Genomic DNA, 12366 nt, shown 5'->3' on the forward strand with positions numbered 1-12366 from the left:
ATTAATACCAAAATTCTGAAATGGTAAATAAAATAATTCCTTGCTTGTCACCATTTTTTTCCAGAATGGATCATCACAAGGATCTCAACAAATTATAGTGCTGCAGGTACTATTGCAGTTTTTTTTTTTTTTTCGCCTGGGAAAAAATATTATAATTTATAAAATATTATAATTTTTTCTTTTTCTTTTTTTTGTAATGGTCTGATCCTGAAGGTGGACTGAATGATTCACGTAGAGATGAAACACGAGTCATGCGAAAAGATAATGATAAGAAAGTCACATTAACTGCAGTCAGTTATTAACAAACACGAAAAGATTAACCCTCAACCATTTAATAGGTGTTGAGGAAAATGTTCTGTGTGATGGATCATGTTCTGCAAGCAAATTGTACCTCTGCACTGAAATACTTTTACTTGCAAAAGCACTGATAAAACATCCAGCGTAGTGCCTCAAAACCCCAAATTAACCAATGTAATCAAGTGTATAAACAGAACATTGAACATCTGAAGGGCCTTGAGATGACTCTGTTGTGAATTGGTGCTACATAAGGAAAGTTGAGCTGATCTGAAATTGAAAAGTATAGTTATGTTTTTTTGTTGTTTTGGTTCTTTGATGCTTTTCAATGTTTATATTAAATGTTTTAGTATAAGTATCTGTCTTTGAAGTCTTTCAAGCAACCAACCCTTTGTCTACTCTACGTTCTTGCCTACTCTCTTAACTACTGCAGGGATTCGGCCTCATCAATGTCTCGTAGAAGCTAAAACCAGCCTGACTTAGATTGATTAAAAGGGTCTGAATAGCACCTGTCCGTATTAAGTTTTTGAGCTCATAAATAAGATAATACAAACTAATCTAACTAAGTGGTACAGTGTATGTCTGTAAACTGCTGTAACACGATTGCATACACGTTCTTCCTGTAGTGATTAAGCCCTGCGACTGCTACTGCTGCTAATGAGAACAGTGAGCCCAACCAAATACATGTATATGAATTAAAGTAATGTTTGAATTCAGCACTTCATTTCTCTTTCAGCCGGTCACACACCTGGAATTTGAAAACAGGGATCAAGTGGAAAACATACAATTATTGGAGGTAAGTGCTTTGATGCATTTTTTCCATCGTGTGATTGAAGAAGCTTGAATTACATTGAATGCTGCATATAATAAGATAAGGCCACATTTTATTGTTATTGCAGTTGCGTTTGATAATTCTCAGACATACAGGAGACATTAAAAACAATAAAATATATATCCATCTGTTCTTTGACCTCCTCCGTTGCTGACACACTCCACTGGATGACGTGTGTCCTTATTACAAAAGGCATCATCAAACGATTGGTGAAAAAAAATGTTGCCCCAAATGTTTCCATTCATTGTAAAACGTTACACGTACTCGTTGCTATTACCTGGCAGTTAAGTGAGTCTGTGAGTTCATGCAGTTACACCGACAGAGTTCAGTGACCACTGGGAAAGAAGCAATCAGGCTCCAGCAGTGTGATTGCAGCGTGAAAGTAATGCAGAGGGTGAGTTTACTGCTAGACATGAATTCATTTTCAGACAAGCCAGAAGATAAGCCGGTTAACGACCGGTGTTTAACGCATTATATAACATATCTCACCGGGACAGAGAAAGAAATGCTTTTGAAAGCAAATTCCTGACCATGAAGGTGATTTTAAAATGCACATTAGTTCCATCTTACTTTTTGTTCCCCATGCTAAAGTGAACCCTTTCTACTTTCAACATTAATTTCACTCTCACTTGCAATAACCACACATAGCCAAATGGAAGCATTTTAAAATGATTTGCTAATTTCGTAAAAAATCAAATCAAATATCCAGTACTGGCAGGAGGCGCCTTCGGTAGTAAGGACAGTTGAGTTCTGCTGTTTCCCACATCTGGATTCAAGCACTTTATCACATTGTTCCTGACGGTCCCCCTCAGCACTCACCACATAATCTCCGCCCTGAAGCTCAAAGAGTCCTTGTTTAACAAACGCCAAACAGTCTGTGCCTTCCATCTACCACATAGGTGAGAGTGATGGAGTGTTACTAAAGGCCGGCACACATTCAGTCGTGACTGGTCGGATCGTAGTTGGTCCTGGTCGGCGCCGACATTCGGCAGAGAGACGATGGTTAAGTGTGTGCTTTCTAAAGATTCTAGTCTTTGGTCTTAAGCCCCAGTCTGTTCCAGTGATTCACACAATTATTAACATGTTTAATATTTATGACGAATAACGGTATTGAGGACAGAGGGATTCGCCTCTGTAGGCTCTATAGTCTGCGTTGTTAGTCTCGCTTTTACAGCCATGATTTTGCTGTTTTTTTCATCTCCTATTCTTTTACCCTCAAATTGTTACGTTAAAAAGTCAAAGTTCGCAGTTGCCGCCATATTTTGTTTTAACATGTGGAAATTCCTGTTGCCCCCAGTTTACTCAGTTGTCAGGTGTGTGCCACTTCCAAACTGTCAGAGACTACACATCTGTTATAGTTGGTGGAAACAGTCTTTATGCGTGAATTCTTCAGTCAGTCTTTGACAGTCTGTGGGCGACTGTGGCGCAGGAAGGTGGCGCGGTCGTCCACCAATCTCACAGTTGTTGGTTCAATCCCCGGCTCCTCTGGTCACATGTCGAAGTGTCTCAAGCAAGACTCTGAATCCCAACTTATTCACTTGGGTGAATAAGAAGCAGTGTAAGGTGCTTTGAGTGATAGATAGAAAAGTGCTATATAAGTGCAGAACATTTAGCATTTGTTAGTCTTCAGGTGTGTCCCCAGCTTAATGTGTTTGTCGTAGGTTCTCCAATCTCTGCAGAAAACGTCTGAAGTTGATTTAAGCCTCTTTCACTCGTGAACCTGTGTTGTGTTATACTCATGAAACTCACAGTGGGAGAGACTTCAACTCAGAAGAGTGCTCAAGGGAGAAATTCCACTTGATTTCACTGGTGGGTCAGCTTGTACAGGTGGCTCAACGTGACTGGAAAATTAGGCTGTGAGAAACAGTGTTTTCTTTACAGCCCACCAAAAATATACAAAGACATGTTGTCAACATGCCCATTCCCCAACTTTAAACTCTCAGGACAGTGCTGTGTGCTCTACGCTTGGGCTCATGCACATAGTACGGACTTAGTGACAGAGAGCTTGCAGGATGGCCTCACTCACACATTTGTGTTCTTAGCCCCCCCAGATTCAAGTGCATGTGGGAAAGGGGTCCTTTTCGCTTTCCTGGTCAACATCCTTCTTGTTTGGTTGTTTGGTTTGGCTCAAACAACCCATGATACATACATTTTAATTCATGTCTCATGGCAAATATTTTGGCAACATGATTTCACTTATTCCATTAAAAATCTTGAGGTCATCTCAATTAATTGACAACAATGGAAATTAGCTTTTCATTTGTTGTGTTTTCATTCTCATCTCTTTTTGTCTCTCTTTGTCATACAGGCATGTCCACGGGACACAACTAACTGTGAATACACCATTGAAAATACATTGTCACGTTAAGGCTTGTACTCCAAACATTTCTCTCTATATTCTCACCATAATGCAGCTTTGGGTTGAGCTAAATAGTACACTGCCCCACACGGCTTGAAAAGAGGATAGAAGGACTTAATGACTGTGGTTTTGCAAATTGTCCCACATTGGAGAGGATCAACTCTAAACTGAAGTTTCACTTCAAGCGTGAAGAGGCCCCAGAGTGAATGAGCCACAGCATACCAGGCTACTCACCTGGACAGAAATATGTAATCAAGATCAATCCCATAAAGTCAAAGGGAAATGAAGCACAACATGAACAAAAGGTCTCGTGTGACTAGAACAAATGTTGAGTAACAAGTTTGTCACCAGTGACAAGTGATGATACTTGTTCTAACTGAAGAGTGACAGTAGAGAGGTTGGTTTAGAGACTCGTCATATAGAAGTTTGTGTTACCGCAGAGAGGTGAGAGGGCAATGGGATAAAATAGGTAAATTAAATATCCAGAGGAAGTAAGGAAGTATATTTACTCAAGAATTGCAACCGAGTACACTTTTGTGGTTACTTTCGCTCTACTGTAATTCAGAGACTACTTTTCACCCCAATGCTACATTTACACAAACATAAAACCCTAAAGTTAAAAGTGGAATAAATTTGAAAAAAAGTTGAATAAATCTGGATTAGACAGGTACATTTAAGTTACTGTCAGTATAGAAATCAAACAGACATTTGATATAGTAAACGTGCTTTTGTACCTAAAGTTAGTCCTGCACATACTGTATTTACAAAAATTACTGACCATCCTTAATTAACATCATCATCATATATAATTTTATTCCCACCTGTGTTTTACCAGTGGTGGAGTTTACACTGGTTCACAGAAACTGAAAGAGTTTCAGTGCCGTACATACGACTACATATTTATTTTGGACAGGCCTTAACTACAGCCGGAGGTCAACCGCGCCAGCACATCTGCCAGGTAAACTTAGAGCTTCCAAATAGGAGAGATTAGTGGTGTGCACAGATGTTAGAGAGGTCAGTTCTGCACTGGGAGCATTATATGAGTACTTTAGAGACCAGAGATGGAGTTGAGGGGATCAGAAAACAAATGGGTTTGGAGTTTATGGTGCAGCCTCTACTCTGTTTCTCTGCCCTGTTCTGTACCAGGAAAAGATCAAATTTGCTCTCATACGTACTGGAGTCAAAGTCACAGCACCCATGATTAAATCTACATTAAATCTACATTAAAAGTACAGGTACCAGTAACAACGTAAATTCACTTTCCATCCCTGTTGGGGTTTATGTACTTGAGTATTGAGTTTGTGTACTTCTGCCACCTTTGGAAATGGTAACCATCCAAACCACAGGCCCCCACTGTTAATACCATCACCAAAAACACTGGCACTTATCAGACAGCTTGTCTCTGAGTCTGGCGTCCAGCTTTGTTTGCATCAGCCAACACTTGTATAATATGTTGTTATTTTTAATACATTTCATTCATGATATAATGTAATGCAAAGTGCTGGAAACAATGACACTGCGAACTGAGACTGGCTCATCTGACACATCACAACATAGAAAGTATAACATACAAACATACATATAAGTGTCTGTATTTAAACATATGCATGTAAAGTTCATATTCTCTAATAAGCAAAAAATGCCTATTTCTTCTTCATCCATCCATATACATCAATATACATTATGTGTGTATATATATATATATATATATATATATATATATATATATATATATATATATATATATATATATATATATATATATATATATATATATATATATATATATATATAGCAAAATATGGAACGCATTAATGTTTATGGAACATTCTATATCTATCTATATCTATATCTATATCTATATAAAATTTTAAATGGCAGAAAGAGTAAAACAAAACATAATTGCACATTTAGTGATAACAAATCATCATCAGAAAAGTATTAAGGTAAATTTTTCCTGATATGTATTAAAGGGAATGCCAACCTTTGCACTAATAATTTTAATTATTTTACTATAACTTGTTTTATTTTCATTCATTGACTATTTCTGTTACTTCTGATGATAAAACACATTTCTACTAGTTCTACTAGTGGATCTTCGGTTCAACTCTCCTGACACCCTAACAATCATCCTTTTCATTGTAATTACTTCATTTGTGAACTGTGAACACATACTGTAGTTGTGATTGTTCCATTCCAGACAAAATGTGTAAATGGAACAGCCACCTAATTATCTACATAACCCTTTTTTTGTTGTTGTTGTTTATTTTGGTTTTCCGGAAACATCCTCAACTATATCTCACCATGCGTTGCTTGACATTTTTAACAGTGTTTGCATTTTAAAGATTTGTAAAGTTCAAAAACTAACTTTTACATCTCTTTTATGTTGAGTTTATTTATGCTTGTATGTTTTTTTACAGAAAAGGATTGTCACGGTCAATTGTGTGTGTGTGTGTGTGTGTGTGTGTGTGTGTGTGTAAAGGTGTGGTTTTATATATGCAGCTATAACTTGTCAATTTGTACTTTTACGTTGTGCTGAATTCTGAGAGTACACACTGAAGCATGGAATTGGGGAGGGAGCAGAGCTCACCTGGTAGCAGTTACTATCTCATTATTTGAGATGAATGTTGTTGGTGAAGCAGACTGTACAGAAAATATCAGTATGAGCCAGTTAAATCATCAGTTAATTAAAAAAGAGTGAACAATATTTGTGCAGCTTCTCATACCAGGAATAATGAATCAAGGTAATTCTCCAAATCCAGTTTGGTTTTTCACCTGACACAACATCAACAGACACAAAGATCATTTTGGGATTGAATGAGTATTATTTTATTTTATATAGTAATACTAATTTCTGGCCATAAGTAAAACAAGGTATATTTGGTCAATGTTTGTATAATTTTACTCATGGTATCTATGTGTTTTGTTAAAATGTGACATGAAATAAATGTAAAATCATAGCGAACACGTATTGGCCACAACATTTACTCCATCGATGTGTTTTACTGGTTGGACTGACTGCGTGTAAATTCTTCGGTGAGTTTTTGGGGCAGATGGGCATCTACACTGTAATTCATGGTGATGTTTGGTGATGTGAATTGAAGTTGTAGCGTAATCATGTCATTTTAAAAGGCCATAATATTTTGTTAAATAACATTAAAAAAATATTCTAAAATGATAAACATTGTTGTTGTTCTTTGTCTGCTGCTCCCTTTAGGGGTCTTCACAGTGGATCATCCTTTTCTGTCTCACTCTGTCCTCCGTGTCTTCCTGTGTCCCGCCAACTCCTCTCATGCTCTGTTTCACAGCATCCATGAACCACCTCCTTGGTCTTTGTCTCCTCCTCCTATCTGGTAACTTCATCCTCAACATACGTTTACCCATGTGCTCTGCATCCATCCTCTGTACATGTCCAAACCTTCTCCAAACTGTCCTCATCCTGTTCTTTTTTCCTTTCTCTCCTCCTGAGCTGTCACTCTGCACAGCCAAAGAAAAGGAGAGAAACTTCAGAAGGCACTGTACGCAGATTTCCAGTACCCAGGTATATTAGGTACTGTGGGTTTTGTTTTTTTTTGGCCTTCCCTGTACTTTTCTTGGACACTTTTAAAGCATGCATAGTATTTCAGGTGCTAATATTGGCATATTGTGGCTTTCCATGCGTCCACCAGTAGGCCCTCTGGACTAACTGTCTTTCCATGTGTTCATCACTGCATGGTTCACTATGTCTACATAATCTGACCTTGTCTCACTCATTTCTCTCTCCACCTTCTTAACACAATCCCTTAGCTTTTTACCACATTTCCATCTGCATCCATCTTAACCTGCAGCACATCCCTCCCAACTCAGTCCCACTGTCTGCTCAGTTGATAAAAGTCTTCTTCTTCCTAAGTGTTCAGCTTTTCATACATCTCGTCTTAAGCCTTTTCCTTTCCCTTTCCGAATGTCCTCTTTACTTTGCTTCTTGTATATCTGTGTACTAGTCTCTTCCCTAATTTTCTCTGCACATCCCTCTACTTCACTTATATAGCGCGTTTTTTACCTATTGGCACTCAAAGCACTTCACTCTGCTTCTTATTCACCCACAGTCCATTTAAGTCCGCTCCAAACTCTTTTGTGCTTGGCTATGCCCTCGACAACTTCACGTAACTTGCTCCAAAAATCTGCACTCAGCACATTTATTTTTTCACTTTTCATGAGTGTTTTGCCATTTTTCCATTCTTGTTACGGGAACAAGTTAGCACTTGTACTGTAAGATCTGTACTGTGCAATCTGTTCAGATACTTGGTTCTTGCATAAGTCCCAAATTCATTGTCAAAGGACATGTGTTTAGTTCATTTATGATAATTATACTGATGATTAGGTTCACAAAGAGAGTATTAACTGTAAAACTGTCAATAACTGTCAGACTGCATACCACACATATTACCTCAGGTAAAAAAGCCATCTCTGCAGTGCAATATGTCACGCAGCTACTACTACAAGTACTTTTGAAGAAGTTTTGAATCATGTAGTATTAACATACACACACAAAAAAACTAGCTTTGTTAAAACTGTGGCCTTTTCCTTCTTTCTAGGGTAGTTGCAGCATCCGGCCAAAGAACAGGATCCAGTCTGCCCTTGCTTTAGTGACGTAGCATGGACGGTCTTTCATCTCCTAAATCCAATGCAATGTATAAATGTGACCATAAGCTATGACCATTTACCTCATAGTAGATTTCAGCTAGTTTTCTTTATACAGGGTTATATACCCCCAACAGCCCATCCCCATCCACAGCGATGCAGTGCCCGTCTCAAGCCTGGTAGAAATTGGGGAGTGTTGCATCGGAAGGGCATCTGGCGTGACAAAACATAATCAACAATATTATTAACATGAACAAATGATCTCTGTGGTGACCCTCTCCTGTGATGGACTGTCGACCTGCCTTCTGGGATATGCTCAAGGCATATGACCCCCAATAACAGCAAAAGCTATTTAAAAATGGATATGTTGATATTCTACAGGTAAATATTTTATGGTGGACATTTTATATCGAGTAATATTGAATTAAATTTTATGTGAATAGGTGATGGGGACTTTCATGTGTAGAAATATTGTATTGTGGAAATATATATTCTGTAATGATGTATACTCGGGAATTTTTCATGTTCAGATCCTAGTGACTAGAATGTGAAATAAATGTCCTGAAACGTTTTAAATTCCACCAAACAAAGAACAATTTTGCTTCCTGTTATTGCCAGATTAATTTTCATTGTTTACAGCCAGAACAATGATACATATATAACGCTTGCCAAGATACTAACTCATAAGTGGGTGGACAAGTCAAAGAACTGTATTTATCCCGGAGGGGAATATTTTAAGAATTTTATAACTGTGGAATGAATTGTTCTTTATAAGAAAGTCCTATTTTGCCACGCATTGCACTAGAAAAGCAGCACTATCAGCAAGGTCAATAGCCTCAAGCAAGCAGAGGTCAGAGTTCGATCCTGTCATATGCACAGGACAAATGCTTGGAGTGTTGGTTAATAGCTTTCCACATAAGTCTATGTATTCAATGTAGTATGGCATGTGCTGGATTTATGGAGAGGCTTTTATGGCCTTTACATTCCCATATGCCCATAAGCCTCTTTCATCTCCGACAGTTCGCTTGTTCTGAGGGTCCTCATTCCATTGGAATTACATTAACGAGAGCCCGAGCCTTTCACGCATGATGCCAAAATTGAGGACGGTTAATTCAACTCTATATCGGTTAACTAAAAATAATAAAACTCATCAAAACCCAGATTTATGGTGGTACTGTAAAACTAATAGTAATGTTTCCATAAAAACAGTCTCTACGATTACTGACACTCCTTATCCAAGATGGCTGACAGTGGTAGCCATGTACTAATGGACTCTGCCCTACATTCTTAAAACAATAAAAATCTAATCTAATGCCAAATTTCCACACGCTTATGTTTAAATAGATTGTTTTTTACCTCATATGCCGGAACTGCGTAGGTCACTTACACAAGTGACAATAGTGGTTGAAAAAGCCATCAGGTGGGCGTGCTGACACTCTGATTAGTTGAGTGGCTGTGGGAACGATGACAAAAAGGATTATTTGTTAAAAAGATGGAGAAAGAGAATTTCATGCCATGGATGAACAGATCACCCCATTCAAAGAAAAGGACTCCAGCACAGAGTAAACACTCAAGAAACCCAACACTGGCGATTTGTGTGCTGTGTGAAGTGGGACCTCTGTCTTTGTGTTTTAGTTTGAACTTTACCCGGCTGCCACTGATGGAAGAGGTAATATAAAGGGGCTAGGACTGGCAGAAAAAGTGGGCTTTGTCTGTGCAATGACCTACAGAAGAATGAGAAGAAAGTGTTCTTTGACAACTGCTTTTGCTCGATAGTTTTACTTCGTAGTGTACTACCTTTCTTTTTAAACTGCCCCGAGGGAGCTGAGCCTGAAATAGTGCCACTCGGGACATTTCCCATAATTAGTCCTAGCTAATAAAGAGGATATTGGTGCTTGTTTTTCCTGAATGTCTTGAAAGGTGTGCGACATCTGGTTCTACATAAAGAGGGGAAAGAGAAGCAGACCTACACAAAGGAGGACAAACAAAGATGCTAAGTGAAAATATTTTAGCACTTAGGTGTATGTGATTGAAGGACACCTGAGACAAGAGTGGGATTGTCTGCATTTCAAGGACACCTAATACCAAACACTGAGTCCGTGGAAACTAGCGTAGTCCAGCGAAGCCAAGTCAGACCCAGACTTTTACACAGTGATCTTACTTATCTAACAGTAACTGCAGGGATTTTTGAATTTGTTTTGTGTCACATTTCTCTTGTGCGACATGTGTGAGAGCAGCATGGAGAAGCGTGGCTTCTTTGTCTCTTTGCTTTTCTTTTTTCCACCCTTACCTCATTGTGCGTGGACACTGGCCTACTGCATATAAGCTCGATGACATCATAATGGAGCAGCCTGGAACTGGTAGAGTACATACACTTGGGGATCTAGCACCCAAATAGACAAATGCATTGAAAGCACACAACTATGACTAAGGATGAGAAAGTCAGAACCTTAGAAGTGATTGCTTTTGGGTTTTTTGTTCAACACCTCTTCTTTCCTTCAACTCTGGGTCTGTCAGCACTTTCTATGATACCTGGCCTCAGGTACACAGTGACTTCGCCGCAAAAATGACATGATTACTGTTGGAGTTTGTTATATTTTTCTATTATATTCTATATTATATTCTTTGTGTTATTATCATTATGTGAAGAATAGTAAGTCACAAGACTCACATAGTCAACTTGGTATAATGTATATATTCTATGCTACATTCCTTCTTAACTAATTTAGCCTTGGGACAGAGCAGGATGTGCTACCTGTTGTTTAGTAACCAGATGGTTTGACTTAAAGAGAAGTAATGTACACATGAAATGTCCAATCACGTGAAGGCATACCCTTCTCTGTTCTGTCCTGTTTACAATAAAAAGAGCTTGCAAGGGGATACTCTTTGGAGTGGCTGTGTTCGGGTGAGTGCAACTGTCACTGAGACCCGCCGGCTCCCCTTGCAGCAAGTAAAAGACAAAGTCGACTTCTGTGTTTATTTCACTGTTGTAGAACTGTACTTTCTGGTGTAACCAGCGCTGTTGTGGTTATTAGAACCCAACAATTACAATTTGAGACTGTGGATGATCATAGTTATTTAAAGGAGACTTACACATAGTCTCCCAATAGCCACTATTTTTTGTACTCAAGTGTGCGAAAATACAAGTTGTGCAAATGTACCTCATTCCTCTTCCTCCGGTAAAAAGTTCATAGTTCGGGACTTAAAAGTAGAAACTAAAGGATAAACAGGTATTTATGTAAACCAGGTGTTTCATAGGGTTATAAAGTACTTTCAAGCATTTTTAAACTATAGGCTATGCTAAGCCACACACACATAATGACAGTCCTTTTGTTATCTTAGTGAGAATAGGACTGGACCCAGAGGCTGAGGCAGAGGGCTGGGCAAAATGCAGGTCGGACAGGTTTAGTAGTCAGGCAGTTCTGGGAATGTAGGTGAGAGTTCTATCAGGTTTATGAACTAAAAATCTCAGGTGTTGATGCCTATGTGTGTATGTATGAGAGAGATAGTGCGGCTGGAAACATGCAGGGTGTGTGTGTGTGTGTGTGTGTGTGTGTGTGTGTGTGTGTGTGTGTGTGTGTGTTTGTGTGGGTAAGGGAGAGCAGACTGAGGTCTTTGTCTATCTGTAAACAGATCACAGGGGAGAGGAGGCCAACGAGCGATAGGAAAGGGAGATTCCAGAGATTAAAAGTGATTAACAGCTCAGTGGTAAGTTTCAAACATGCTGGGTTTGCAAATGAAAGTCCCTTTTTCTCTTTGGAACGTGCTGCCAATACATCAATGTTGTATTTTCAAAATATTTCTTCAGCGACAAACGCTACTTGTCGAATCTTAATTAAAAGAACACAGTGTGTGTGGTTTCAAAATTCTAAAAAAAACTGAGAAATTAAGTCAAGTTTACCGAAAAGAAGCCACTGACAAACAATTGAAGGATGCCTTCAGTGATATGGACTTGCTACTCTCGGCTCTAGTCTGGGAGGTACAGGAATGCCATAAAACTTCGCTCTGACTTCCCCATATTAAAACCTCTGTCTTTGTAAAGCTGAAAAATGCCTGCAGCTGACATCAAAGCATTAATGTACACTTACACCCAAAACAAAATGCATAGGAAGCAAGTAGGAAATTGGTGAAATAACCACATGAAGTTAAGAATTAACAATCGCAGATTATGCTAATAAACAATTGTTTGGTGAAACTAATGATCACATGCTTTTCAGATTTGATTCTGCTCTCTGATGTTATCCCATCATATCTCCAGCTG

General features: G+C 38.7%; 1 protein-coding gene across 16 annotated transcripts in view; it reads left to right on the top strand.

Moving 5' to 3' along the window:
- The window catches only part of LOC137099870 (mucin-22-like), a 32443-nt gene extending 21376 nt beyond the window's left edge, over nt 1-11067 (top strand). For 12 of the 16 annotated variants that reach the window (XM_067477239.1, XM_067477238.1, XM_067477224.1 and 9 more), the window contains 4 exons: nt 65-106; nt 1031-1090; nt 6703-7026; nt 8060-11067. In XM_067477239.1, the coding sequence (XP_067333340.1) occupies nt 65-106; nt 1031-1090; nt 6703-7026; nt 8060-8119 (486 nt within the window). In that variant the 3' untranslated portion in view covers nt 8120-11067. Of the gene's footprint in view, nt 1-64; nt 107-1030; nt 1091-3434; nt 6668-6702; nt 7036-8059 lie in introns of those variants that run through there. The other 4 variants (XM_067477235.1, XM_067477236.1, XM_067477231.1 and 1 more) reach the window with 4 other exon arrangements.
- The last annotated feature ends 1299 nt before the right edge of the window (nt 11068-12366 follow it).

Source organism: Channa argus, chromosome 15 (assembly GCF_033026475.1).
Source record: "Channa argus isolate prfri chromosome 15, Channa argus male v1.0, whole genome shotgun sequence".
NCBI lineage: Eukaryota > Metazoa > Chordata > Actinopteri > Anabantiformes > Channidae > Channa > Channa argus.